The sequence below is a fragment of the Papaver somniferum genome, chromosome 1 (assembly GCF_003573695.1).
Source record: "Papaver somniferum cultivar HN1 chromosome 1, ASM357369v1, whole genome shotgun sequence".
In the NCBI taxonomy this organism is placed as follows: Eukaryota; Viridiplantae; Streptophyta; class Magnoliopsida; order Ranunculales; family Papaveraceae; genus Papaver; species Papaver somniferum.
Genome location: NC_039358.1, coordinates 187,018,406 through 187,046,281, shown reverse-complemented (window position 1 = coordinate 187,046,281; position 27,876 = coordinate 187,018,406). Strand labels below are relative to the sequence as shown.

General features: G+C 36.3%; 2 protein-coding genes and 1 long non-coding RNA gene across 3 annotated transcripts; 2 read left to right on the top strand and 1 right to left on the bottom strand.

Moving 5' to 3' along the window:
• Positions 1 to 9,681: 9,681 nt before the first annotated feature.
• Positions 9,682 to 10,600, bottom strand: LOC113355754. The gene is made up of 2 exons (XM_026598692.1): positions 10,077 to 10,600; positions 9,682 to 9,817 (listed from the first exon to the last, which is right to left on the bottom strand). Exons 1-2 carry the CDS (start codon positions 10,274 to 10,276, stop codon positions 9,682 to 9,684), a joined length of 336 nt encoding a protein of 111 aa, XP_026454477.1. The 5' UTR covers positions 10,277 to 10,600.
• A 1,768-nt stretch (positions 10,601 to 12,368) lies between these two features.
• On the top strand, positions 12,369 to 15,791 carry LOC113310023 (dnaJ homolog subfamily C member 2-like). The gene is made up of 2 exons (XM_026558563.1): positions 12,369 to 12,526; positions 13,385 to 15,791. The coding sequence occupies exon 2, from the start codon at positions 13,492 to 13,494 to the stop codon at positions 15,481 to 15,483; it is 1,992 nt and encodes a 663-aa protein (XP_026414348.1). The 5' UTR covers positions 12,369 to 12,526; positions 13,385 to 13,491; the 3' UTR covers positions 15,484 to 15,791.
• Positions 15,792 to 17,164: 1,373 nt separating this feature from the next.
• On the top strand, positions 17,165 to 20,209 carry LOC113334541. Its single transcript, XR_003352863.1, has 3 exons — positions 17,165 to 18,571; positions 18,637 to 18,707; positions 18,794 to 20,209. It is a non-coding gene; the product is annotated as an uncharacterized LOC113334541 (long non-coding RNA).
• The last annotated feature ends 7,667 nt before the right edge of the window (positions 20,210 to 27,876 follow it).

Sequence of the window (27,876 nt, the reverse complement as noted above, 5' to 3'; positions counted from 1 at the left end):
CTTGAGACAATGAAATTTTCCACATACCCGATTCTTAAACCAACCAGGAAATTCTTTTGTTGTCGTTGTGACAGCAAGTTATCATTATTTGTCTCTTCTTTCAACTTCTCCAAGTGTTCCCTATATTTTAAAACACAAAAGTTATTCGCATAGAATCTGAAGTTCACATGTTGCATAACAGATAAAAATGTCTGATATTTTCTAATTATTTGAAAGCATGGACTCTGAACTCATTCACAAAAACAAACAAACACCAAAACACGCACGTACACAAACTTGGCACACAGAGTGCAACAACCATGCTGGTACAAGTAATAAACGTGTTTGGCGCTATGGCTCAACTATAAATTAATAAATTTATGGATAATGTCATGTCTAGTGGTAAGGATTTGGAATTGCAATATATAAATTAATGAAACCTTTTCAGCAGCATGTGTTCTATGTATCCAGGTATAAGAATTTTTCTTCGGATTCAGTTGTAAAATGATGAACACAAACATGTGAATAAACAACCACAACATCTTCATATGGCTCAACTATTGTACTTATCTATTGTATGAGACTGCAGAATATCTTCAATAAAGACTGACATGTTGGTACTGTCCAACACATCAATATGACTACATATAAGAAACAGAGAGGGGAGAATTCACATTGAATGGAACATACACTGTTAAAGAGACCCAGGTAGGAAGAGTGAGCGGTGCTGGTGCAAGTAAGTTGGCTTGCAAAGCAGTTCTTTCAGTTAAGATCAAAGATGTTCATACCCAATTATAGGATTAAATTTCCAAGCGGTATACTACTAGTAGGGCTGTTCATGGTCGGTTTTGGTTCGGTTTCTAGCCAAACCAATATTATCGGTTTCTAAAAATCTAAACCAAACCAATCCATTAACCATTGGTTCGGTTTCCAAATGGTTCCAGCCGGTTTCGGTTTGTCCCAGTGGTTTTTGGTTAACCAATAATTATGTCAAACGACTCAAACAAAAAAAATTATGCAAATTTACAGACAAAAAAATCTTAGCTGCCGATAGTATTGGTTTACACAAATTTACAGGAAAAAAAAAATAAAAAAAAATATCAAGAATAGTTAAAGCTTACTCTAAATCTAGAGATCAAAAGAAGATATAGAATATATCTTAATTTAGTTATTGACAAACAAAAAAGAAGGAAAAGGGGAAGAAGAAAGTCGAGTTGCAGCAGTGGCTGCTGTAGTTAGGGGTGGAGAAGGGAGGCGACTGCAAGAAGGAGAAAGAGAAAGAGGGAGAGTATCATAATGAAATATTAGATTTAGGATTTCTATTTATCCTCTAAATCAATGGATATAATCTAATACTTGTAAATCAAGGTAGAAATTAAGTTTAAAAATTAATCGGTTTTCCAATGGTTTTTGGTTCGGTTTTAGAGGTCAAACCAAACCAAACCAAAACCACCACTATCGGTTTTCCACTTTCTACACCATAACTAATCCATTAGTAAATGGTTCATTTTGGTTTCTTCCTAATTGGTCCGGTTCGGTCCGGTTCCAGCGGAAAACCGAAACCATGTTCAGCCCTAACTACTAGACTACCATCGCAATTATAAGAGTGCAATTAAATTAATGTAATACTGCAAAATCCACTTAACAAAGTTTGTCATGATCAAATTGGTATAGTTCCAATAAGATATATATATATATATATGTATATTTATATACATATATGAGCATTCCACTTAACAAATTTTGTCATGATCAAATAACATTCGCAATTTCAAATCTCTAAACATATTATAAGTTAAGGATTTTGTTCCAAATCATTATTCAAGGGAGCCTGTATAGTTAGATTGATTCAAGCATACTCAAGGGAGCATGTATAGCCTGCAATTAAATTAGCCTGTATAGGATTTTGTTTCAAATTTCTAAATTCAAGAAAATTCGATTGACATTTCCATTCAGGCTAATCGTTGTTAAGAGAACAAAACTAACCTTTCTTTGCAACACTTCCTCGTCTCCGCCCCTCTTTTTCAGTCGATTAAAATTCTACTTTTTTTCTTCCTGGATGTGAAGGAAAAGCTGTTAACATTAATAACCCTTTTCCAACTATGATTAACCAAGGATAGATATACTATGAACAGAACGATTACCTTGAAAGAATTGAATTCAATTTCACCTTAAGCCGTCCAGATCCAGAGAATTAAGAAGATGTCACGAATTTGATTGTGCTTGGTTTCCTCCTGAATGCTTGTATTTATAGTTCTCTATGACGGTGTACATGCTTAGACAACAAGTACTTTACAAAGAGAAACCAAGCTAAAATAAGAAATCCAAGCTAAATCAAATTCGCAGCACTTCATCGGTTGTTTCCAAATATTTTCCTAACTTTCCTTAGAAATCGAAAGTCAGAAATCAATTCCTAACCCATTCAAACTCTTAAGTACTTCATTAATCTCCACCATTCATCATCAAGGTTTCAGTTTCTTTATTTTCAGGGAATAATGGATTTAGGGAAGAATAGAGAAAAACAGAGATTTCAATTTTTTTTGATCGAAAGCCCTAGAAAGTAGAAACTAATAAGTTGGGAGACTCCGCCAGGTTATCTTATGGTGTAGCCAGATGTAGCATAACAAGTTACTTTATCATAATGGGACCGTTCAATTATCCTAGAGACCCACATGGAGCCTTGGTAGTTGGTATGTTTAAACTAACTTAGACCGACATGGAGCCTTATGCACAAAATTAAGATACAATAAGTTTTCTTTGTCCAATAAAATCTTGAAATCAAACTCTTTTATAGCATTTTTTTTAAATATTATTCTTGAATTCTAAATATAAAACTATTTTATTATTATTGGATAAAGAATATTACTTTAGTTAGTTGGAAGCCTAACAAGCTAAGCTCGAACAACATACTACTACATTAATTGAACAGGTTGTTGTGCTAGCCCACCAGCGAGCCTCATGGGACCTCCTGGAACGCATGAAACTTTGGGAATGGGGATGACCAGCTGAGTTAGGTGGACCGTTTAGAATATATATTTCATTTCTTATATCATTTAGAAAAACACAATAAACTTACATGCTGCTACAGTGATTTATGGCGTGTTGTGTGTGTTTTAAAGATGTTTTTGTTAGATTTTTTTAGGCGTGTACAGGTTTGTACACGCTCATGTTGCTATAGTGATATATGGCCTGTTGTGTGGGAATAATTGTTGGTCTTGTTAGATTTCTGCAGGAGTGTACACAGTTGTACACCTGTGTGATATGTCAGATTGGTCTGTTGCGTGTGGGCATCAATGATCGAACTGTTAGATCTATGTACCCGTATTTGAGTGTACATAGTTGTACACATATACGTTTGTTTTGTGGTTACGAGTATTATGTATTATGCTTCTTGGTTCTTATACCCATTTGTCCATTTTCGTAGACAACAAGAAACCTTATAGATCAGGCTTCCATGCACTGAGTGAATTCGTGAATAATTTTTTTTAGGAGGATGAAAAACAAAGAAAGAAAAATCCTGATAAATTGAAGTTCACTGAGTTTCAACTAGAGAAGCAAAAAGAAAGCCCATTTTGTCCTGTGGTAGATATCTTTCTTCACAAAAAATGAGAAAATAAAGATGAGAAAAATCCTGAAAAAAAAAGATGTATAGTTTAAGAATCCAGACCCAATCTTGAAAATTGTGAGATAGTACCGCCATGATTATAAAGGAGAATTGTTTTGTTTTCAATACTGGCAAGAAGAAAAATCAAGTGGTAGTAAAGAGTATGCCTGAGGATTTGTTTCTGATTTTTGGATTAGAGATGGTGGCGAAAGAACCTAGAAAACGAGAAGATGATAAATCTCAATCTTAATTGACATATGGTCAACTGATAAACAAATTCAATCTGAAGAAACCAAATGAGCTGGGGAAATTAGATGTGGAGAAGGAAATCTTATGCATAGTGAGGGAAAAATCAAATTTGCAAAAGGAGATTGAAAGAAATGCAGAAGACTTTGTCGTGCTGTTTGGATTGTACCTATGCATCAAAGTCTTTGTTACTCAGGAAAATGGAAGCATGCTTAGCAAGAAAAAGTTTGCCCACTACTTTGAATCGTTGGATATAATATAAAAAAATTGCTGGCCAATTCATATACATAATTATCTGATGGAGAGCATTAGAAAACATATTCATACACCATTGTATGTTAACGGTTGTATGATATATCTGTTGGTAAGTTTATATGTGCACAAAATTGTACACTTGTATTAAAGCTGCACCATTTTAAATAATTTTATTCATTGTGTTTGTTGGGTTCTATTACATTTCTAACTCTTTACCTATTTTTTAATATAGTATCGCTTTGCTGAACACGACAGAAGCATGACGCCGAGAAATGAAGAAGGTGTACCAAGGCTTCTAAGGTAGATAATCAGCGACATCAATAATACAATCGAGAAAAACCTGAATGACGCCATGAAAAAGGTATCTCGATAACTTTCTTAAGTTAGTGATTTCTTGCTACATGTGTACATTAATATACACCTTAATAAGGTGTACAAGATTGTACATTGGTGATAAATTTTAAATTTTGTCATATGTACAACAATATACACCTGTAACACAGGTGTAAAAGATTGTACACCTGTGATCAACATTGATACTTTGGCATGTTTTTAGATGCAACCAAGATGGGTAAACGCTTGCAGTCATGAAGACAAAATGCTTTTGGATGAGTACCAAAAGATGAAACAAGCCAATAACACAGAAACTCTCAAAGAAAATCTGCGCAAATCCGATTTGCATAGAAATGTACTACATGAAGAGCTTGCTGAACTGTTGAGGAAACATCAAAGGCTTGTTACTTTCATTGAAAAGCAAGGAAGAAAAGTTTATGCATCTGCTCCCAACGATTTTCCAACTGATGAGGTGAATGAATTATATGTTGACACTTTGGATAAAATCTTTGCATTAACAAAAGAATTACAAAGTGAGGATGATGATGAAGTTGAGGAAGAAGAGGACGGGGAAGAAAGGGTGCTGAAAGTGAGGATGGGAGGATGAAGAGGAGAAGGTTCCTGATGCTGAGGAGGAGGACGAGACTGGAAGTGAAGATAAGGTTGGGGATGACGACAAGACTAGAAGTAAAGATGAGGATAGAGATGACAGCGACTGGAAGTGAATTTGAAAAGAATGAAGTTCAGTCTGAAACTGCTGAAAAGCCGAGGTATAACATTTTTTTTATTAAATGTCACAATCATTTCTTTTCATCTTCTTTATATATGTACATAATTATACACCAGTGTGCTAAACTCATTCATTTTCTCAAAAATTGCATCTTTAAGCACTCCTTTATCAAAGACAAATGAAAAAGGATGGGGGGATGGAAGTGAATCTGACAAAGGAGTTGGGTCTGAAACTGCTAACAAGCCAAGGTATGATGATCTCAGCCTACGTTTCCTTTCAGTTTATGTATGTGTGTACAAAGATGTACACCTTTGTGATTTCTTATGTATGTGTGTACATACTTGTACACCAGTACTAAAAATCATACATAATTCATTTTTATCACATGTGCACAACTTTGTACACCCTTAAAAATTCTCAAAAAATTGCACTTTTCAGCACTCCTCTGTGATCACGAAGAACAGATGCACCTTGATAACCAGGATGTGATAATCACGGTTAAAGCCATATCGCAGCTGAATCCTGAAGGCATGCTTTTACTCACACGGGGATAAGATCCGTAAAAGGCACCTTATATGACAAAGGAAGAAATTCAATGTCATTATAGAGAATTTGTCTGAAACTGTGTTCGTGAAGCTTGAAAAAGGTTGTTACAGAACGACACCACCTGAAGTGAAGGAAAAGATGACAACCATGACCCGAAATCCAAGATTTTCATTATTGAGCCAAGAGGATCCTAAATAAGAGTCATTGCAAAAATCATTATCTAGTGGAGATGTACAAGAAAAGATCATCGCAGAAGCAGTGCAGTTCATCCAAGAGAATAAAAATGTTTTTTCAGCAATCAAGAAGTTGAAAAAGATAAATATGAAAAGAAAGCAACAAAAAAAAAACAAGGAGAATGAAGGAAGCAGAATATCTGGCAAGTAAAGAAACAATAGGAACCTGACTTGAAGGAAGATATTCTTATTGTGGGACGAGTGACCTAATGTTCGACTCAAATCTGGATCAAGAGGCACTACAGTTCTACATCTACCCACGTAGAAAAGAAATTTTCAAATATAGAATGCGTCCACCATAAAATCAGAAGTACTTGAACTGTGAAATCATGGGTCCTATTTCATGTGTAAGTTTCACTCAAAAAATTTCAATTTACTTGGATACTTAAAATGTTGTGTACATAGTTGTACACCTATTTGATATGGCCTAGTTTGTGTGGTTCTGTGTGGTTGTAGAAGTCACAGACCTATTATAGGTGTGTACATAATTGTACACCAGTATGCTATATGATTGACATATTGTATGTTCTTTGTTGGCATGGATGGTTGATTGTTAGATTTCTTTAAGTGTGTACATAGCTGTATGGCTTGTTTCCTGTAGGAGTGTACATGCTTGTACACCAGTGTGATATTTAATAGATATATGTTGTGACTTTATGTATATAACACAAGTCACTTACTAATATGGTGGAATCAATTGCAGTACTATGTGAAGCGTGATATGAAAAGTGTGGTGAAAGAACTTGTTAATGATTTAGTAAGATACATGCCGCAAAATATAGAGGTTCTAGTGATACCCATGAATCATTATTTAGATAATTTACAAATGGGAAAGCACTGGTCACTGTTGATGTTTGACTTTGGAGCTCTTGAATGGAAGTTGTATGAATCCTTGCACTCAGAAAATGAGAAAACGTATACAGTTGAGGCACAACGCATGGAAAATGTAGTGCTAGTGTAACTCAACAAGAAGAGGGAATTAATTGGAGATCCACCTGTAGAAGAGCAAGAAATGAACATCATTCATACTCGGCACCAGAAATCCACCCAGACTGCGTCATCTACACTTGTTACTTTCTGAAAAGAAGTTCAAGTCAAACAAACTTATAGAAAGAGATGAGGAGAGGGCCATAGGCATTTTTCAGTAAATGAGATGTAAATTGGTGGCCAAGATGCTGAGAAACATCTATGGTTATGCGAAAGTGTGGAATATTACGAGAGACGTTCCATTCCAAGATTGGTGTGAGAGTAAGGGATTGAAAAGATAGAGGGTGGACTTGTTTGGTTGAACTTATGTTAAACCTTTATACAACTTTTTAAAATTTTTGTTTAACTTTCTTAAATTCCAGTTTAACTTTCTATTTAAGACTTGCTTCGACCCGTTGTTTAACATTATAGAACAAGTATTATCATTATTAAAAGACCTTAAATTAATCTTGTTATTAGTTTGAATATCAATATTTTGAAATATTTGTAGCCTTGTGTCAGACTTGCAGGGTATATTACATGTTAGAAAAAAATGTTAAGGTGTACATGATTGTGCACATGTACTGATAGGGTAGAAATTATTAAGGTGTACATGATTATGCACATGTAATGAAATGGGTAGAAATTAAAAGGTGTATTGATTAGTTATTAATGTTGATAATCTTTCTTGTTAATCAATAACTTCTCTTTCATTCTATCAAAAATGTTAAAGTGTACATGGTTGTGCACATCTACTGACAGGTTACTAAAAACATTCACTATTCAGTTCTTTGACATGGTAGAATGTGACATAGTGGTATTTGTACAAGTAAAATACAAACTAGATACTTAAAGAGAAATAACATACTATTATTTTAGAAAAGGAAAAGTGTACATAATGGTACACATGTACTGACAGGTTAGAAAATTGAAGTGTACAGGAGGGTATACATAATGGTACACATGTACAGACAGATTAGAAAATTGAAGTGTACAAGAAGGTGTACATAATGGTACACATGTACTGACAGGTCTTTCTAATTATCCAGGCTTACATAAATTGAAAACACATTAGAAAAGAAAAAAACCAGAAAACATATAATATTTCAAATAAAAAATAACATAACATCATCCATTGTAACCAAATTAAAAGCTACAGCAAAGAACATGGTTCATAAAAATAAATAAAACTACCAAGTTGTAAGGAAAAAGAGCGGAAGTAGTAAAATCATCAAGGGGGGGGGGGGGGGGCAGGTAACTCTGTTATGATGACCAATGGTGAATCACTTTATGCACATCATAGGATTATTTTGCTCCTCATAAGCACTCTTGATACGCTGAGTTCTTCGTCTACCCGGTAGAGGAATAAGTATGGGAACAACAACCCTATCAGTAGGATCATAAACCTGCCGCTTGTGAAAATAGGGGATTGAGCATATGATCTCCCGGTATGCCAAGTTGAACCATTCAGTGGTGAAATATGGCTCAACAAATGAATAAATGTCCTCCTCAGTAACATGAATGACAGCACAAGCATGTGCACAAGGAAAACCATTTACTCAACACATGTGACACGTACAAGTTTTCTGCAAAAGATCTACACAGTGAGACCTGGGATAATGGACTTCATACAATCGATCCCCGGACTCACTAACCCTCCAAGTATGACCAATGTCGATATTGTACTTTAGTAAAGCTTCGTATATGGGAGTGAGCCTAGTGTTGAAATTTTCTAAACCTTCTATCCTTCTCTACCTATTCTTCCTCATAATCTTCAAACTGAATAATAAAAACACAAAACACAAATCAAAATGATATAGAAAAAACACAGATAAATATGTGTACGACAATGTACACATTAAGGAAATCCATGTGTACAACTATGTACCCATAGTTGCAGAACTATCCGCTGCTTCAAATCAACTATGCACACAAAAATAAAAAGCAGCTTCACTAATAAGCAAAAAAACAAATGAATGAAACAGTAAACATCGTACTCACCGTATATCATCGAGAAGAGCATAAGCAGACAACTATTTAAGATCATAAATCCAGTTGTTAAATGACTCGCAACACTTGAAGAGTGAGTACCATATCTGAATACAGGGAAAAATGTGTATTCCCATTTCTCCTTTGGAATAGTCCTGATATAAGTGGCAACATGTTTATATCCAAGCGCATGCATACCCCGCAAAGCAACTTCAAAGTTAGTTGTTGTATAAGAGTTAGCAGCTTTGTAGAATAAATCGATAACATCATTGGAATTCGCATCGCCTGATCTAATAGGAAGATTTCACTCGATGTGCTATAAGCAATAGATGTGATATGAATCAGAAAATACTTTTGGAATTCCCAGTAAAAAGCCTTCTCCACCATCGCTAAAAAAAACAATCCGACGACCATCCATCACTTGTTTAAGATTGTGCAGGAACCAAAACCATTTTTCTTTGTATTCAGCAGAAACAAGAGCAAAAGCGTATGGGTAAAAACCGTTATTGCTTGCAGCCATTAAAGCACCCCTGAATCTACTAGTAAGGAAAGTAGCGTCCAAGTAAATCATGGGCCTAAGATACTTATAGCTCTGCTTGCAAGCACTAAAACATATGAAAAGCCTCTTAAATCTTCTAGTTGCATCATCAATCTCAAATTTCACATAACTATCAAGATTAGTTTCCTCAATGGCTTTGACATACCAAACTAAATCGGTGTAGGACTTCTCGTCATCCCCAAACTATTGTTCGAATACGGTTTTTCTCCTTCTACAAGCATGGTGATACTTAATATTGGGCTCATAAAGTATTCTTAAAAAGTGAAATGATTTGATTTGGTATTAAACTAGGATCTCCCTGTATATTGTCAGATATAAAATGCTTGACTAACTTGGTCGTCACCGGTGGACTCTTTAACCACAAACCAACACCACAACTGCAAAAAAACAAGGACATAAAACAAGGAAAAATAAGTAACGTGCACCACAATGTACAGAAAAAAGCCTACATACACAAGGTGCACACATATGTACACCACCATGGACATATACATCAAATTCCTAAAATAAGTAAGGTGCATCAAAATTTACACATAAAAAAGCTTACATATATACGGTGCAAATCTATTTACACCGCTATGAACACCATAAAAAAGAAAAAAAATAGTAATGAGGACTAATATGAACATCACTGACCTATGAAGAATATGAGCATCTTTCAGAAGAAACTGATAAGTGTCATCATTCACATGCCCAAAGTGAATCCTCCATGAACATCCATCTTCTTTACACTTTACAGTATAACGAGTCTTGTTATTTTTCAAATTCCTAATCTTGTAACCAGTAGTTAGCTTGTACTTATCCACAACAATTCTAATTGCTTCAACACCACCCATAAACTTTCTACCTATCTTGTCGAAAATATAAATCCATTCATCAGAAACAAGAGGCTTGCCCCTGTCTGCATCATGATCTACCACCTCGCAAGCTTAGGACTTTAAGTTACACAAGCATTTGCGGCACTAGAACCAGAACTACATCCAGATTTAGAACGAGAACTAGTCTTCTGAATCACGTCAACATTTAAATAAAAATCTTCATTGTTAATAAAAATGGTAAGATCAACCAGACCTTGCAGTTGTATATCACCAAGTACAAAACTCTACGATCATTGTCCATATAGCTCAAAACTATAGTTTCATGAGACAAATACCTCAACTGCTAACATGCAAAACGCTTCAACTCATCTATGGTGCTTCGCGTACTTACACGAAAAGGCGTCGAATGCTCACCATATATATATATATATATATATATATATAGATAAGAAACTGGAAAATGTACAGTGTGGAAAAGAATACACATGTTATAAAAGATATCACTCACTGGAAAAGGTACAGTGTACAAAAGAACACACATGCTATAAAAAGATATCACTCATTGGAAAATGTACAACGTACAAAAGAATACACATGCTATAAAAAGATATCAGTTACTCAATCAATTATTCACCATGAACAAAATTCAGAACGTTATACAAACACTATTTATATATATGAAAAGACGTCAAAAAATCTAAATCACGTATAAAAAGATCTAAAAATCACCAACACAAAGAGATTTAAAAAAAAATCTGAATCAACTGACAAAGAGATTTAACATCAAAAGGATTTGAATAACATTTTAAGACATGAGAGAGATAATAACATTTGAAGCTTCAAATTACACTTTCAGTTTTGAATAACCTAAAACGTATACAGTGTACAAGAAAGTACACATTCTATATAATAAAAAATAAATAGAAATCAAATACTCGATCGGTAATCAAAGATCAAAGATTCGGAGTCTTATTAGAACACAAAATTAATAAATCAAAATCCTACAATCAATATCAGTTCGATTTCATATCATGCATCAAAAAACAAAAATCAAAATAAAAAAACAGTAATCAAAAGCGTTTCACGAGAATCAAATCAAGATAATACATCAAAATAAGAAATAACAAAATAAAATCAAGATAATACATCAATAAGATGTAACAGATCGTATTCATATCATGAATTCAAAAAAAAAAAAAAAAAACTCCAAATCAGAAACAAATTGAATGCCTAACCAAAAGAAAACAAGCAACTAAAGATGGAAAACTAACCCGAGTTTGATATCTGTTGCAGAAACGATTAAATCCTCAAAAATCTCTCTCTATCTGTTTAATCGCCTCCAAAATTTCTCTTTGTCTCGCTCTCTCTTAATCTTTTCTGAATTCGAATCTCAGATCTAAAAACTCATTCAAAATCATTGATTTATATATGATATCGCTGGAAGGTTATTTGAGGTATACTAAAGATACAGGAATCGGGAACTCTGGATTAACTCGTTCAAAATTTTGATGAAACTGTATTCTCCGGAATTATTTGGACTAATATGTACCGGGCTTGGAGCGGTGAATTAGAGCGTCCGAAGCCCACTAAAAAGAGGATCAAACATTAATTCCTACACTAGATTGGGTAGTTTCAGATCCTCAGCTGAAGGCCTATGCGATCATTGAGAATTCTCCGAATGATGATTTATTATTTAAATCACAAATTTCATAGGATTTTGATATGTCTTAATTATTTTAGACCTACTTCCAAGTTTTACATCAGAGAAACATTTGTAGTTGTATTTTGTTTTTCTCATTGGATTCGATCAAACAGTGATTATATCTTGTTGCACGAAAAAAGAAGTAAATTCTTGTCATTGCTTCTGGTTTTGCTGGAAATAGCATTACCACTGGTTCTAGCAGTGAAGCTGTTCCAGTTCTACAAACTACGCACACCCCCGCCTAGAGTTGGGAGTCTTAGGACCCGATACCGTTTTCTTTACCACGACTTATAAATAGTTTCCCTTTTACACCCTTGATACCACCGAACCAATTCCCAATAGACGTGTGTAGTTTTGTAGCGGTTCAGATACCTCGAAGAAAAGTATTCCCCATCATCTAACGGATGTTATGAGAACCAAACCAAAACAGGAATACAAAAGAGAAAAACCCTAACCTATCTTTGCCTCCATCCATCTATGTTTCATCTCCAACATTTTTTTTCTTCTCTTGAAACCCTGAAATAATTCTATATCCTTCAGATCTTGCGTGGTTTTCCTTATCTGAGGTAAGTGGTCTTGAAATTTTGATTCAATTTGGAGCAATTTGATTTATATTTTGTTTCAATTCTTCAAAATTTTGATATGATTGAAACCCAAGCTAATCAAACCGATAAATATGCGATTGAATTTTTGAAAGCATCAAGGTAGTAATGTTAATCTGTAATCCGTGGATTTCAAGTTGATGACTACGTTAAACTCTCGATTAGTTAGTTGCTTAGCTATTTGGGGACTCCTTGAGGTCTCTTTACTAGATTAGGAAGAATTTCCTCGATGCTGAGGAAGAATTAGGAAGAAGGAATTCTAGAAAACAACAACTAGTTGGTTACTAAGTTTTCGGCTTCATATTGATTTCGTAACTTATTATGTCTATGGTATAACAAAGACTGAAGGTTATAACTGTATATGAGTTTGAAAATGTCTGGGTGTAGGCGCGTAGATGTGTTTTTAATCTACATGATAGTGCCACATACGGGTTAATAATGTATCTATGGAGTCCTCCCAAAGAGAGTTTTGTTCTTCACCTTTGATTTTCTGTTGGTTTGTTGTGGTTGTAAGTTACTTCAAGTTTATTGAGCAACTTTTTGTCTAGAAGTTTTTTTTTCCATTATTTGCTGGTGTTTTGGCTCAAATATGTGTCCATCATTTTCCATTACTAATCATATCATATAAGTCAACAATTGTGTACGGAGTAGTAATGAATATATGATTGGTGTTATTTTTGTTTGATTGGTATTGGTAAACCTCAGATTAAATTAATAAAAACTTTTCAAAGAGTTGAAGATAGGTTATCTTTTGTCTAGATTTATTGCTTAGTCAATTATATGTCTGTATTTATTGCTAATAAGTTTAATTGTTTAATGCAGTTTTTCCATTGCATAGTTGGAGTGAAACTGTCAATTCGAGGCTGAATTTTTATTAAAGCTTTGTGGAGTTTGCTTTCCTTTAGTTGGTGAACTCTGCTACAAATATTATGGTGACCCAACTGAAGCATCGCTTTATTTGTTACTCGAAGGAACTCGTTGATGGACAACCAATATATGTTTCATCAAATGCTCTTCCTGGTAAGTTAAATCGTGAACCAGCAGGGCATTCCTTCCACTCCGCAGCACTTCTACTCCTTGGTTTTGGCAACAAGGAAGAAGAAGAGGTACAGGATGATGATCAAAATGCGTCTGGCGACAAGGGTGAGTCGTACTTCGCATCTTCAGAATCGTATAGCAGTAAAGGGAAAAAAAAATCTGGTAGCGGAAAGGATCAGCACGACCACTATGCTTTGTTGGGTTTGGGGCATCTGCGGTTTCTAGCTACTGAAGAACAAATTAGAAAGAGTTACAGGGAGACTGCATTGAAGCATCACCCTGACAAACAAGCTTCCCTTCTTCTTGCGGAGGAAACTGAAGCTGCAAAGGAAGCAAAGAAAGATGATATAGAAAATCATTTCAAAGCCATCCAAGAAGCTTATGAAATCCTGATGGATCCTGTGAGAAGAAGGCTTTATGACTCCACAGATGAATTTGATGATGAAGTCCCTACTGACTGTTCTCCGCAAGACTTCTTTAAGGTATTTGGTCCAGCTTTTATGCGGAATGGTAGGTGGTCGGTTATCCAACCAGTTCCATCCTTGGGTGAAGACAATAGTCCCCTGAAAGAAGTAGATACTTTCTACGATTTTTGGTACAGCTTTAAGAGCTGGAGGGAGTTTCCCCATGCAGATGAGTTTGATCTTGAGCAAGCCGAGACTCGTGACCATAAGAGATGGATGGAAAGGCAAAATTCAAAACTTAGAGAGAAGGCGAGGAAGGAAGAACATGCACGTGTTCGTTCTCTCATAGATAATGCCTATAAGAAGGATCCAAGAATTGCGAGAAGAAAAGAAGAGGAGAAAGCAGAGAAGCAAAGGAGAAAGGAAGCCAAATACTTGGCAAAGAAGTTGCAGGAGGAAGAAGCAGCTAAGGCTGCTGAAGAGGAGAGGCTCCGGAAAGAGGAAGAGGATAAACAAGCCGCAAAAGATGCTTTGAACCAGAAGAAGATAAAGGAGAAAGAAAAGAAGCTATTGCGTAAAGAGCGTGCTCGTTTGCGTACAGTATCAGCATTGGTTGTTTCAGAACAGTCATCTGGTGTCACTGAAGATGATGTTGAGAGTCTGTGCATGTCATTTGATATTGATCGACTAAGGAGGCTTTGCAGTGATCTTGAACAAAAATCAGGAGGAGGTGATCGTAACCGAGTTCTTAAAGAAGCCCTAGGGAGGAGTAATGATGACTGCAATGATATGAAGAATGATGGGAAGAAGAACCAGATGCCAAATGGTTCTCACGAGGTCAATGTAAGTGGTCCAAGTGTGCAGGCTAAGGTGGAGAATCCATTACAAAGCTATGAGAAGAAAGAGAAACCTTGGAGCAAAGAAGAGATTGAACTCTTAAGAAAAGGAATTCAGAAATACCAAAAAGGAACTTCTCGGAGGTGGGAAGTTATTTCAGAGTATATTGGTACAGGAAGATCCGTAGAAGAGATTCTCAAGGCGACCAAGACAGTACTTCTCCAGAAGCCTGACTCTGCAAAAGCTTTTGATTCTTTCCTTGAGAAGAGAAAACCTGCGCCATCTATTGCATCCCCACTAAGTACCAGACAGGAAACTGATGGGATAGTGAGTAATCCTAGTAATGGGCCAGAAGCTAATGGCACTAAAATTGTCAGTCCTGAAAAGTCTTCAGGCAGTAGTAACGGAGGTCAGCAAAGTGCTGACGCTGCAGTCATTTCAAGTGGGGTCTCTTTGGCTGTGGACCCTGATGCTTGGTCTGCTGTTCAAGAAAGGGCTTTGGTTCAGGCTCTAAAAATATTTCCTAAAGAAACCAATCAGCGCTGGGAACGCGTCTCAGCGGCAGTTCCAGGGAAGTCTGTTCTTCAGTGCAAAAAGAAATTTGCAATGATGAAAGAGAATTTCCGAAACAAAAAAAGCTAATTTGGGTTGTCTAATTGGCGTGATTTGGTGTGAAAGCTAAGTGAAGCTTTTCTAGAAGTTTTGGCGTGGTCATAATCTCCCTAATATGGCATCATCACACCTCTTGTTGTTCTCAAATTTTGGATCTCCCATCTCGTATCTATCCTCCCCCTATGCACTATTTGGGTACTACCTATATAATATTTTTGTCTGAGTGGATTACAGTCTTTCTTTAGAGAAGGAAAGCTGATCAAATTAATGTTGAACAAAGAGGCTGAGCTTTCTCTGAGTTATAATTATATTGAGATTGAAAAATAATTGGGCAGCTTTTTCATTTTTGTTTTTACATTTCTTCATTTTGATAAAAGCTACATAACCAAAACCCACAGACAAACCAAAACCTTATCACCAACATCCATAACTAACATTACACACCCCATAACCCCCGCTACCACCACCTCATTTGCACCATGGCCACCCAGGTCTGGCAACAAATCCTTACCCAAGATAACCAAAACAACCCCATAAACCAAACATCAAACCACCACAACCAACAACCCACAGGTATCCAAGAAGCTCTCAACAGAAATATACCACATTCAACTAAGATCCTATATGGCTTTACAATGTGGCATTTTTGGTTAGCAAGAAATGCAGCAGTTTATCGACAGCAACGGCAAACTCCGATTCAGACAACTCATATAATCCGAGTAATGTTTAAAGAATACATTTGGGCACAACACCACTTGATACCAATACTTCCAAACCTGCCCCAAGATCTACAACAACCTACAAATACAACCACAACAACTATCATGGTAGGTTGGGAAGTGCCACAGAAGAACTGGATAAAAATAAATATAGACGGCGGGAAAAGGGATGTCCGAGACTAGCAGGAGCAGGAGTGATTTGCATAAACGGCGAAGGAAAAATACTTTTAGCAATGGCAGCACCATTAGGCAATACCACTTCAAGAGCAGCGGAAACCTGGGAATTAGTGTAGGCAATAAGACTAGCTATACAACAACAATGGCCAAGGGTGCGGTTCGAAATGGACTCACAGGCATTAATACAACTACAACAACAACAATCAAGCGACCACCCTTGGTACCTTAAGAGTATGCTGACAAAAATAAATAATCTCATGCAACAAATACCCCACACAAGAATCCAGCACGCCTACCGGGAGGCAAACCAGGCAGCAGACGAACTCGCAAATCAGGCAGTCAAACATCAAGTACAACATCCAACTGATCAATCTACAAAGGTTTGGCAAAATGTATGTCCCTCATTTCTATTAAGCATTACGCAAGCGGACACCATGGGAACAAAATTCCCAAGGAATGTAACAGTTTCCCGAGTTTAATGAATCGGTCCTACTTTCCGAAAAAAGAAAGAAAAAGAAGCCGATACTTGTGAACAGTGAACTAGGTGGTGCTGGTGCATGATAAAAACAATACTTGTGAACAATGAACTAGTCGTGCTGGCGCATGATACCGTGGTAAGAAACTTATTTTAAGCTGCTGGTTTATTGTTAATAATACACGAGTGTGAACACTAAGATCATGATGAGTATCTTCATGCCGCAGTCGATATTCGCAATGGTATGAAACTATAAGAATCATTATGAAAATATAATCCAGTAACTAGTAGATGGTTTCGATGACATACGAATGCGCACATATCATCGGCATGAATAAGAATAAATCATGTTATGATAAACAAGCATAATATAAGTGCAGAAATGTAAATAACGCAGTAATTTAAGTGATTCAGCACGAAAACCTACATCTACGGGGGTTTTGAGAGATTTCCACTACGAGTTTAGATTTTCACTACGAGTTTAAGGTAACTACAAAGATAAGTCGAATGACATTGATCGGAGGGAAAGATAAGATTACACGAAGGTTGCTCATACCCAATACTTACTTTCTTTCTCCTAGAATACTTCTTGTCAGTCCGAATTTGCTAATCCCTTGTCATTTGGTGGAGTTGGGTATTTATAGGGTTTTCGTGTGGATCCCCCTTTAATACAGCTGTTAACAACTTTCTTGGTCTTCCTGCCCATAACGTTGATGAATGATGCTTCAGAAGTATCATCCTGCTACGACGGTCTGCCTCTCATTCACTTCGTCGTTATCCTGAGTCTTCTCTTCAGCGATCTCCTATAGTGAGCCCGCCGCAAGGAATTGCTCTGAAGGTGGATATTGGTGCCAAAGGGTCATGGTATGCCTAATCTCAACCATTTACAAAATCTTCTCAGCAAACCGAACCAGTGAATTTTCGTCCTTTAAGAACCATTGCTCCTAGTAAGGCTGATGCCCCGATGAGGTCTTCGGCTAATAATCTGACACCAAAGAGCTGTTCAGCTTCGATTAATGTTGAATCTTTGGACAAGGTTTTGAAAAAAAGCAATCTACATCAGCAGCGCAGCAGAAGAAGAAACGAGGTTCTTGTGAAAATCACAGCTATAAGAACATTGATCTCGAGGCTTTCAAGAAGAACCATGGTCTCGAGAAGTTTGAAGTTCGTTTCTACGGGGAGGGTGATGATCCCACTCTTGAGATGATACAGGGTTATAATTACAGTCACGATCGTTTATTGACCACTGTTGGTGTTCTATATAATGAGAATTTATGGCAATGCTTTCACGAGAGTTATCTTCGCAGTAAAGCTCAGACTACGATGAAACGCTACGTCCATGATCCTCAACAACGAGATTGATATACTCCGGATAACTTCTACCCCACCTACGCTGACTATGTGAATAACCATAAGAAATGAAGTGTTGGGCTTCGTTCAATCAAAGCTAAGCCGGGTGGTTCGTATTTTAAGTGAAGTGAATGATACTAAACCGAAGCATGTTACTGGTACGGAGAACTTGCCTATAAACCGAAGGCCTTTCCTCCTAAGGAGCGCCTTCGCGGTGATCATGATCATAAGTGGCATCGCACACCACTAAACATTATTGGACCTTGGACTTATGGTTGGGCACCTAAGGATGAAACTTTAGGTCGAACTGATCCACCTGAACGCTATGGTATCTATGTTCCCTGAGAGCTGAACTTTACTGGCTTCGGTTGATTACTCGGCTGCTGAAATTGCTGAGGTATCCTCGTTCCTTTTAATATCATTTTTATTCCCCATCGTTCCTTACTTTTCTTTGGTATTCAGGAGGAAGGAGAATAAGAAAGTTCTGAGTTTGTGCTTCCTTTAAAGAGAAAATCTGCTTAATCTACTGCAAGGTATGGTTTGATTTGATATTTTCTTGCTATTTGAATATCTACGTATATTGCCCCTCAGACCATAACTTGATGTTCGACTTTTGCAGCCCCCGAAAAAACTGAGGATAACTTCTCGTGAATCCTCAACCGTTGAGGGTGAGGATACCGAAGCGCAAGAGGTTAACAACCCTATTATTATTGATGACGAAGAAGGCAGAGATTCCGATGATGAAGAGAACGATGAGGAGCGAATTGAAACTACGCCAGATCCGATTTCTGAAATGGAGGAAGAGAGGGATCTTGGGGGTCGGGATAAGCCTGCTGAAGTGTTTACAAATGTTGATGCTAAACGATCAACTTCTCAGCCAGCGGGCGAAGATGTTTCCCATCCAATGAACGTCGATAGTGGTTCTCAGCCTTTGAACCTTTCGATAGAAGATTTCCAAGTGTCAGGCGTTGAGTTCTCATTCGGCAAAAAATTTCTTGCCGGAGAATCTGGTTCTCAATCGGAGAGGACGGTAGTCATGGGAGTACCACATGATTTTAGGGCTATAAATGGGTACCCATTTACCCGGTCACGGCTAATTCGGGTCCGGTTCCGGGTAATTATATTTGACCCATTAACAGTTTTATACCCGATAAGGACCCGATACTAATCGGGTATTTTTCGTGTCTACCCGACGGGTACCCGCGGTTCTCGGGTACCCGACAAAATGTATAAAACCTTAGAAATATCCCTGGTACGCCGTCTACATATGTTATACATGAAATCTCAAAAACATATCTCTCCTAGTCTCAGAAACATATCCCTTTCTGTTTCATAATAATCTCACTGTATCTTATGAGTTATAATCAATCTTTCCTCCAAGCTCATACCGTAATCAATTTATCTTCACTATATCTATTTTATTTTTATACGCTTTATTTCTGGAATTTCTCCGTGGATCTAAAAAGAACTTCTCTGTGGATCTAAAAAATGTTGGTTGAATTTTTAGGTTGCATTATTGCAAATCATGATCTTGATTATGGGTTTTAATTTTTTAATGTATAACTTTCTATAGTATGACGATCTGATTCTGATAGGCTAGATTATTTAGCTACTTTCTTTTCTGTCTACATGTGTTGGAGATAAGGACGGGATCTAATGTTTACAAATGACAAGAACATGTTGGTAATGCTGTTGTTAATTTATGAATTTGTGGCAATTCATGTGAACTTTAGGTTCTGTAATTAATTCTAACAGTAGTGGCTCTTAGCAATTGGGGCTTAATTTATCAAAACAAAATCTAAAAGTGCTTTAGATTTGAATGTGAGGAGGACTAATCTCTCATCTGATGTTGAAGATGGAAGGAGTTGGTTGTTTCTGGTTGATGGCGGCGTTCATAGCTATGGGGAAGAAAAGACTAGCGTTTAGTTGTTCTGAAAATGTTGTTTATTTATGCTTTGATCACTGAATCCTATCTCAGAAGCGTCTTTTGTGTAAATATCTTATAATACCCGATAAACACCGGGACCCGACAGTTACCCGTTATTTTTATCGGTTCCGGTTCTGAGTCATAAAATTGGGAACCGGACCCGGAACCGTTAGGACTCGTAACCGAGTCAAATAATAGGGGTATGGTTTCGGATCCTATGATACCCGGAAGGACCCAGATCCATTGGCAGCCCTACATGATTTCAACTTCTTATCTCCCACTGATGATTGGAAGCTGGAAGCTAAGGATGATGAAGAGAAGCGTGATGCCGACGAAGAAGATAACTCTGAAGGTGAGGATGTTGATGTCCTTGTTGCTAGTCGCTGCTCAGAAAAAGAGGAAGGGGGTTATGATAGGAACTAACTCCAAAGTATCTGGCTTCGTTGGAATGGTCATGCGTGACAACGATGATGATGCATATGAATGGCTGAAGAGCTTGACTGTCCCATTTCTAAGGCAGTCTGGTTTGCAGTAATGGGTTTGCACATTGCTCAGGGAAGCATGTTATCTGAATGGCTTTGTGGATGGTTTGATAAACTCATAGAAGGACAGATTCAAGAAACTGATCTCTGCAAGATAGGAATCATAGCTTGGTGTTTATGGAATACCAGATGTGACAAGGTTTTCAAAGGCGTATCTTTTTCACCTGAGATCATAATTCAGAGATGCAGAAGAGAATTTGTCGTTTTAGATTATAAAATAGACTCCTTACATCTCAGAAAAAGATTAACATCCATTGGCAACCACCTTCACCTGGCTATCTTAAAATTAATTCTGATGGTTCTTTTATTTCAGAAAATAATACTGGAGGCGTAGGACTAATTTGTCGAGATTTTGCAGGTGCGCATCATGGATCAGAGTGCATCTATTTAACGACTGCGACTAGTCCAGAGCAAGCGGAGTGCAAAGCTTTATGGGAGGCAATGCAATGGGCATTACAGAAGAAGCTGGAAAAAGTGATTTTTGAGTTGGAGCAAGGCTTGTAGTGGACGCAGTTTTAAAAAGGCGATCTTGATATTGATTGGAGATTACACAATTTAATTCTAGACATCAAAAACTTATTAAGTATTCATCCCTCTTGGCAATGCTCTTATGTGCCTAAAGAGAAAAATAAAGTAGCAGATTCTCTTCCAAAGTTAGCTAGAACTCAATTTATTAGTGGTGTTTGGTCTTTAGCTCCTCCTGATGAAATTATCTATCAGATTCAAGAGGATGCAAACAATGTAAACTCTATTTAATCTTCAATTCAATCTTTTCAGTTACAAAAAAAAAAAGTGGCTGAAGAGCAAAGGATTTATCAACGTCCCCAGTCCCGCTCCTGTGGTTGAGAGTGATAATGATTCCGACGTGTATACTCATAAGCGTATGGAGACGTCGTCGTATATGAGAAGGTGCATGGAATCTGGCAGCGTGGTCAGGATGTGCCCGTCCTCTCTTATTTCATATTTGGGAAGATTATGCTAAAGCCCAACCCATGGATAACCCATAATATGAGGCCCTTAATTAAAAGAAGTTTATATTTAGGCTCCGAGTTATTAAAAGACATCCATGCCCTTTTATATATTGTCAAGCCCCAAATTAAATAAAGTTTAAATTTAAGCCCAAAATTATTAAATCTAGGCCCAAAGTTATTAAAGTACAAAAAAATAGACATAAAAAAAACACATACAAAAAAAAGGCATGTATTACTTTAATACTAATTTACAATAATTTCTTAGCATGTGTAACTAGAAGTTACACATGCATCTGTCTAGTGTAATTGAGAGTTACATATGCATCTATCTAGTGTAACCGAGAGTTACACATGCATTTGACTTGTGTATTCCAGCGTCAACTCCAGTTCCAGCGAGACCAATACCACAAATAAGCAATTAACTTTTGTGAAGTTATCAGAAACCTAAAATATATAAAAAAAAAACATAAACCAGTGTCAAAAAAAATGCGAAAGAATACTGTTTAATATTTAGGAGAACAACAAAAAATAGTCCATAAGAATGCTTAATATCGATAGCAATGAACAGACATATGAACCAATGGCAACACAAAAATGCAAACAAATATTGTTCAATGTTTATGAGAAAAACAAATATTGCTTAATGTCGATAGCAATGAACTAGCAGTTACACATGCATCTTGTTAGTACAACTAGCAGTTACACATGAAATGACTAGTGTAGTTGAGAGTTACACATTCAAAGTTCCATACCATATGAATCTAAAAGCAAATTTTCAGGCTGAAAAAATCCATGAATACGTATACCAAATAAATTCACTAGCAACACAACATAAGAAACAAAAATGGTCTAAAACTCCAAACACTGAAACTGAAGGGAAATTGGTGGAACCTTCAAATCTCGGTGACTACAAAAATAGATGTGTATGCAATAGTTACACATGCATATGGCATGTGTATGCAATAGTTACACATGCAATATGAATGTGTAATCAACAGTTACACATCCATAAAGTTTGTGTATGCCGCAGTTACACATGCATATCAGAGCAAAAGAAGTCGAATCTGTATATCAGAGCAAAAGAAGAAAGTGCCTTAGTCTGATGGAAAATAAAAACCAGTCACATCAGATAGATTTTTGAGATTTGCAACAATCTCAAATAATGAAGGAAATTGCTCTTGGCCCTGATTGGTGTTTCAAAACTAAAGAATGGGAAGATTTGAAAGGGAAAGAGGGAAGGGCTTACGCCATCATAAGTAAACTCGACACGTCTTTCATTCTCCCAAGCTGTGATTTTAGATGCCAGGGCCTCAATCATTGCTGCTCCCCCATTGCCTCAACCATTGCTGCTCCAATTAGAATGTGTATCTATAAGTTACACATCTAACTAACTAATAGTTACACATGTAACTAACAAAGTAAACTAGTAGTTACACATCTAACTAACTAGTAATTCAATTAGAACGTGTATCTATAAGTTACACATCTAATTAGCATGTGTAACTCGTATCTACACAACCATTTAGCATGTGTAACTAATAGTTACACATCTAATTAGCATGTGTAACTAATAGTTCCACATCCAAAAAAAGTCAGATAACTTACAAAAGAAAACCGTAACCAACCTGATTAAACTCCGGCAAGTCCTCAGCTTCTAGAGCAAAACCCCTTAAGGCAGAAACACAGATTAGTAGAGCACGGTCGCTGAAAGCAAAACTCAGGGATGTCAAAAAAATTTGTTGCAATATTTTCAACATATAGAGGCACAAATGACGAAGCTTCAGTTGTATTTATTGCTTTGTTTCCAATGCTTTTGCAGTCATACCATACTAAGCACATTGCAGCACTGAGAATAAGATCCACGGGATAATCGATCTCGCGCTCAATAACTTGGACTCCTCTCTTCTCCATTACAAGGATCTTCTGGTATGAATTTCTCCTTGATATAAGCATTTCTTTATGAAAGTTCTGAGTGTTCACTATAAGAATAAAGTCAGAAAATGAAGGCATCTTTGAATGCAGTTTCTTTGATTCTGGAATGTCATAAGTTGGCAGCGTGAAGCTGCTATTAGCTTTACTACTCGCATGCTCATAAGAATTTACAGGAATGTTGTCCTCCTTCAATGGAATATCCACATGACCTTCAAATTTCTGCCCATTTTCATCCACATTTTGAAATGACATTAATCAAATGATCCCTTCCTACAATATGAGGTAGTGCACTAGTAAGAAGCAAGATAAGTTTAGAGAAAAATTGAAATCAGAAACTCTCAAGGAACTGCAAAGCTCAATAAGAGAATCCTTAAATCCAAGAGAGCCAAACATGTGGCATATACTGAAAATAGTATAGACCACAAACTGAACCATTGAATGTACATGACACTTCAGTAGATTACTCGAGTCTAGACCATAGAAATAAGATGGCATTATATGTAACAAATTGCACTGAAGCTACTAGATCTAAAGTACAGAACATATGACATATACTGAATCTGAAGGTTGAGTTGCATAATTTTGTCAGATAAGATTCTTAGGAAGTTAATTCCTATAAATTCAAGCAAAACCTCTCAATTCGAACACTCAACACCAGATCAACTCAACTGCAGTTGCAGATCAACTCTGACATTCATTAAATCAAGCCTAAACATTCATCTAAAGTTTATCAATTCATTAAATCAAGCCTAAACATTTATCAATTCTGAAAAACACCATCACTGATTTCAAAATCCTCCTCCAAACCTGCTCCAATACCACCGTTGCCTCCTCATCCTCCTATAGAACCTGCACCAGCACCACCAACACCACCAGACCAGTTCATATGAACTCAAAAATTAAGAGTGGATGAAATTCAAATCAAATCTATGGGTAACAGAGACGATAATTCGTTGATATTGAATCTCAAATCAGTTTTTACATCGTAGCTATAAATTAAGATTTATTACGATTTTGACGAAGAACAGATCTGGAATTTTTGTTCAAAATTCTTCAAAAACAAAATCCAAACCAAAACAACAGAGTAGGTAGACGATCGTATATCCATGCTTCGGTTTCGATTAGGATAAAGTTAATTGAAAAGAATACGGAGATTTAGGTTTTGAAATCCCTAACATCATTTTCTGAAATTTGTTTCTGAAATCAATTAGCTAAAATCTCTAAATAAGATAAGGTGATACTTATCTACGTAATGATGCTCATATTTCTCATGATTGAAGATCTAAAATCTGATCAGGGATCAGATAAAGAAAATCGAGATTAATTTTCATATTATTTTTTTCAAATCCTTTAAAATCAAACCTCAGAAACTTTGAAATCTATTCGACATCGAACTAAAAAGCATATGGAAAGATTAAGCTTACTTTTCGATTCGTTTCTATTGATGTTTCTCTGCAGTTTCTCTGATCTTCAGTCTCCGGAGCTTTGTAACGGAAAGAGAAAATTTTACAAATGATTTGGTTCAGCTTCTATTACTCACATTATATCCCGAAGGGTAATATTGGTATTAAACAAATCGGGTGACCTTATCTAATGAGAATTTTTTAAAATGAAGCCCTAAAATTAAAAGTATGGGGCCTAGAAATATCAAAATCTGAAAGAATGGATGTAGTTGCAGGAATTCCTACACTACACCCCTCATATGATTTCATTGTTGATCAGCTCATTTTTAGGTTTACACTCTTAATTTTATTGATTAATTTTGAATGTTCTTGCAAGAAAGATAAAGAAGTCAAGAATGATCTCTGTTCTGAACTTTCTCTCTCTTATTTACTTGTTTCTTACTCAAAAAAGATCTCTCTCTTCTTTACAACTCGAATGACTATTTATAAGGAAATACATAGTGGATGACAGCTAATCTGTCCTTTATTTTCGGATATGGTTTGCGACATTCTCGCAACCTTACAAATGTTAACTTCGCAAGCTCTCTAATTTTCGCAAGACTATCACATCTTTCTTATGTTCCTTGCTGACGTCGTTTCTGAAATTATTCTGCGACGCTATTGTGTTGTACCATTGATAATTTCGCTGAGACATAATTGTTGCGAGATTCTGATCCTACATCTTGCCTCTTCTCATATCTTCTCTAAAGTAGAGAATGATGTGAGAAATGTCGCAACTGCTTATCTTCTCATATTCTGCATTTATCACACGTATTCTTTCTTCCACTTATTTCTCGACACGTCTTTTGTAACCGTTACTTTTTAACCGCTTAAATCTTTCCGTATTAACCGTGTTTATTTTCTCGAGGAAAATTCCCTCTATATATATTTCTTTTCACTCTCTTCTTCTTTCCTTTTATTCTCTCTGCAACTTCATCGTTCTTCTGCAAATTCTATTATTGCAACTTTTCTTCTTTCCTCTTCAATCTTTTTAATTTCTTCTTCATCTTCAAACTAGATCTTCATAGTTCGTGATCTTCCTCGATACAATCTCCTTGCTATCATTTTTCATGGATTCATCAAGGTTAGTCTTATCTTTTCTTCCTTATGAGTTTTGCTGAAATTGATATATTTGAAATTAATCTTGTTTATTGCCTTATTTGATGTTGTTTATGTGATTCTCATATTCTTGTTATTTCAGCAAAAGCGGCTCCAACACTAAATTTACAGTTCAGAACCCTAACAATCCCAAATCACAGCATAAGGTTGTCGCACATAAAAGAAAGTCTACGAATGAGAAGGTAGTAAGAAACACTATCTTTTTCTAATAGCAATATTGTTGCCTCTGTTTCTTATCTAGATTGTAATTCGCAGGGTGATAAAGATCTTCATAAACCTCACAAGAAATCTCGCCACCTCAAGACTGTTCCAACTTCTGTTCCCTTCCACCTACCCATTTCTTCCAAATCTCCTGCGACATCTTCGCAAGATAAACCTTTATCTCCAATTCGTGAAGATGCTGCCTCTGATTTCATTTCTTCCAAATATCCTGCGACATCTTCGCAAGATAAACCTTTATCTCCAACTCGCGAAAATGCTGCCTCTGATTTCATTTCTCCAGTTGATCTTTCTACGATTGAAATTTTCCTTGTGGATCCTTCTGCGAATGAAACCTCTTCTCTTCCCATTGAGAATGTTTCTCAACCTTCTATCTCTACTAGTTCTCTACCCAAGTCTCTTCCTCTGTCGAAAGAAACCGTGGAAGGGATAAATATTGCTTTCAAGGTTTTATCTGAGATTTTGGATGATGGAAGGAAGTCTTCTACTGATCCCATCAAGTCTAATGTTTGCGAAATTCTGAGCAAGCATTTGGGTTCTGACAAAGCTGCTTCACAGATAGCTTTAGAAAAAGAATATAATGCTCTTCGTCTTGAAAATCAGAAACTTCAGAATGTTTTGCTGGATCGTGACAATCTTCGCAAGAAGAATGATGAATTAAGAGGTATGATTTCCTTATCTATGTCTTTAATTTTCCTTTTCGATGGTTTTATCCTTCCCATGTTTAATTATCCTTTAAATCCCCCTTTCGCATGTTAAACATTAAATCAGAAACGAATAATGGAGAGATATCAATTTGAATCTGTTGTTGAAGAATCCCGTGTTGATAAAGAAGTCTTGATGGATCAATATAACCAATTAGATAACCTCTATTCATATTCTCTTGATCAAATAAATAATCTTACCAATGAAAATACCCAATTAGTTCAAAGACAAGATCTATTAAGTAATGAAGTATCTCGTCTTTCTTATTCTTTAACCAAAGCTAATTTAGGGATGGAAACTTTATCAGATGAGAATAAAACCTTATCTCAAGAGAAGTGAACTTATTTAAACAAGATGGCGATATCTTCGCAACAACTTAGTACTCTCCAAAAAGTATGTGCTGACCAAGAGAAATCTCTTCGCTCTTTGAGAAATGAACTTAAAGAAGTAACAGAATCATCTATCGCTGAAAGAGATACACTCACTCAAGGTAGAATAACTTTAAGTGTGAAGGCAAATCAACTTAAAGAACAATATTCCAAATTAGAAGAATCTTATTCTTCTCTTGCGAAGAAAAATGCCTTCCTTGTTTCTAAAGAGAAAAATCTTCAGTCTCGACTTAAAGGTTTAGTTGGAGATAAATTTGATGACGCAATGGACCATTGAGATAATAGTTGTTTATCCTTGATTCAACACCTTATTTCGCAAAAGGAAGGTAGTCATAATAGTTTGTCTTCCTTAATTATCTTTTCTTTGTCATATCTCTCTGGATTCCTTATCTTAACAAAATTTTGTATTCTATTTTTCGCAGAGTCTGAGAAGAATCTTCATTCTTCTATTTCTGA

Bases quoted from the DNA above. Each gene is read 5' to 3' on its own strand.
- LOC113310023 (XM_026558563.1), top strand. From the start codon at position 13,492: ATGGTGACCCAACTGAAGCATCGCTTTATTTGTTACTCGAAGGAACTC.
- LOC113355754 (XM_026598692.1), bottom strand. From the start codon at position 10,276: ATGGGTGGTGTTGAAGCAATTAGAATTGTTGTGGATAAGTACAAGCTA. The intron at 9,818-10,076 runs GTCAGTGATGTT...GTTTTTTTGCAG, and splicing joins GATGCTCATATTCTTCATAG to TTGTGGTGTTGGTTTGTGGT.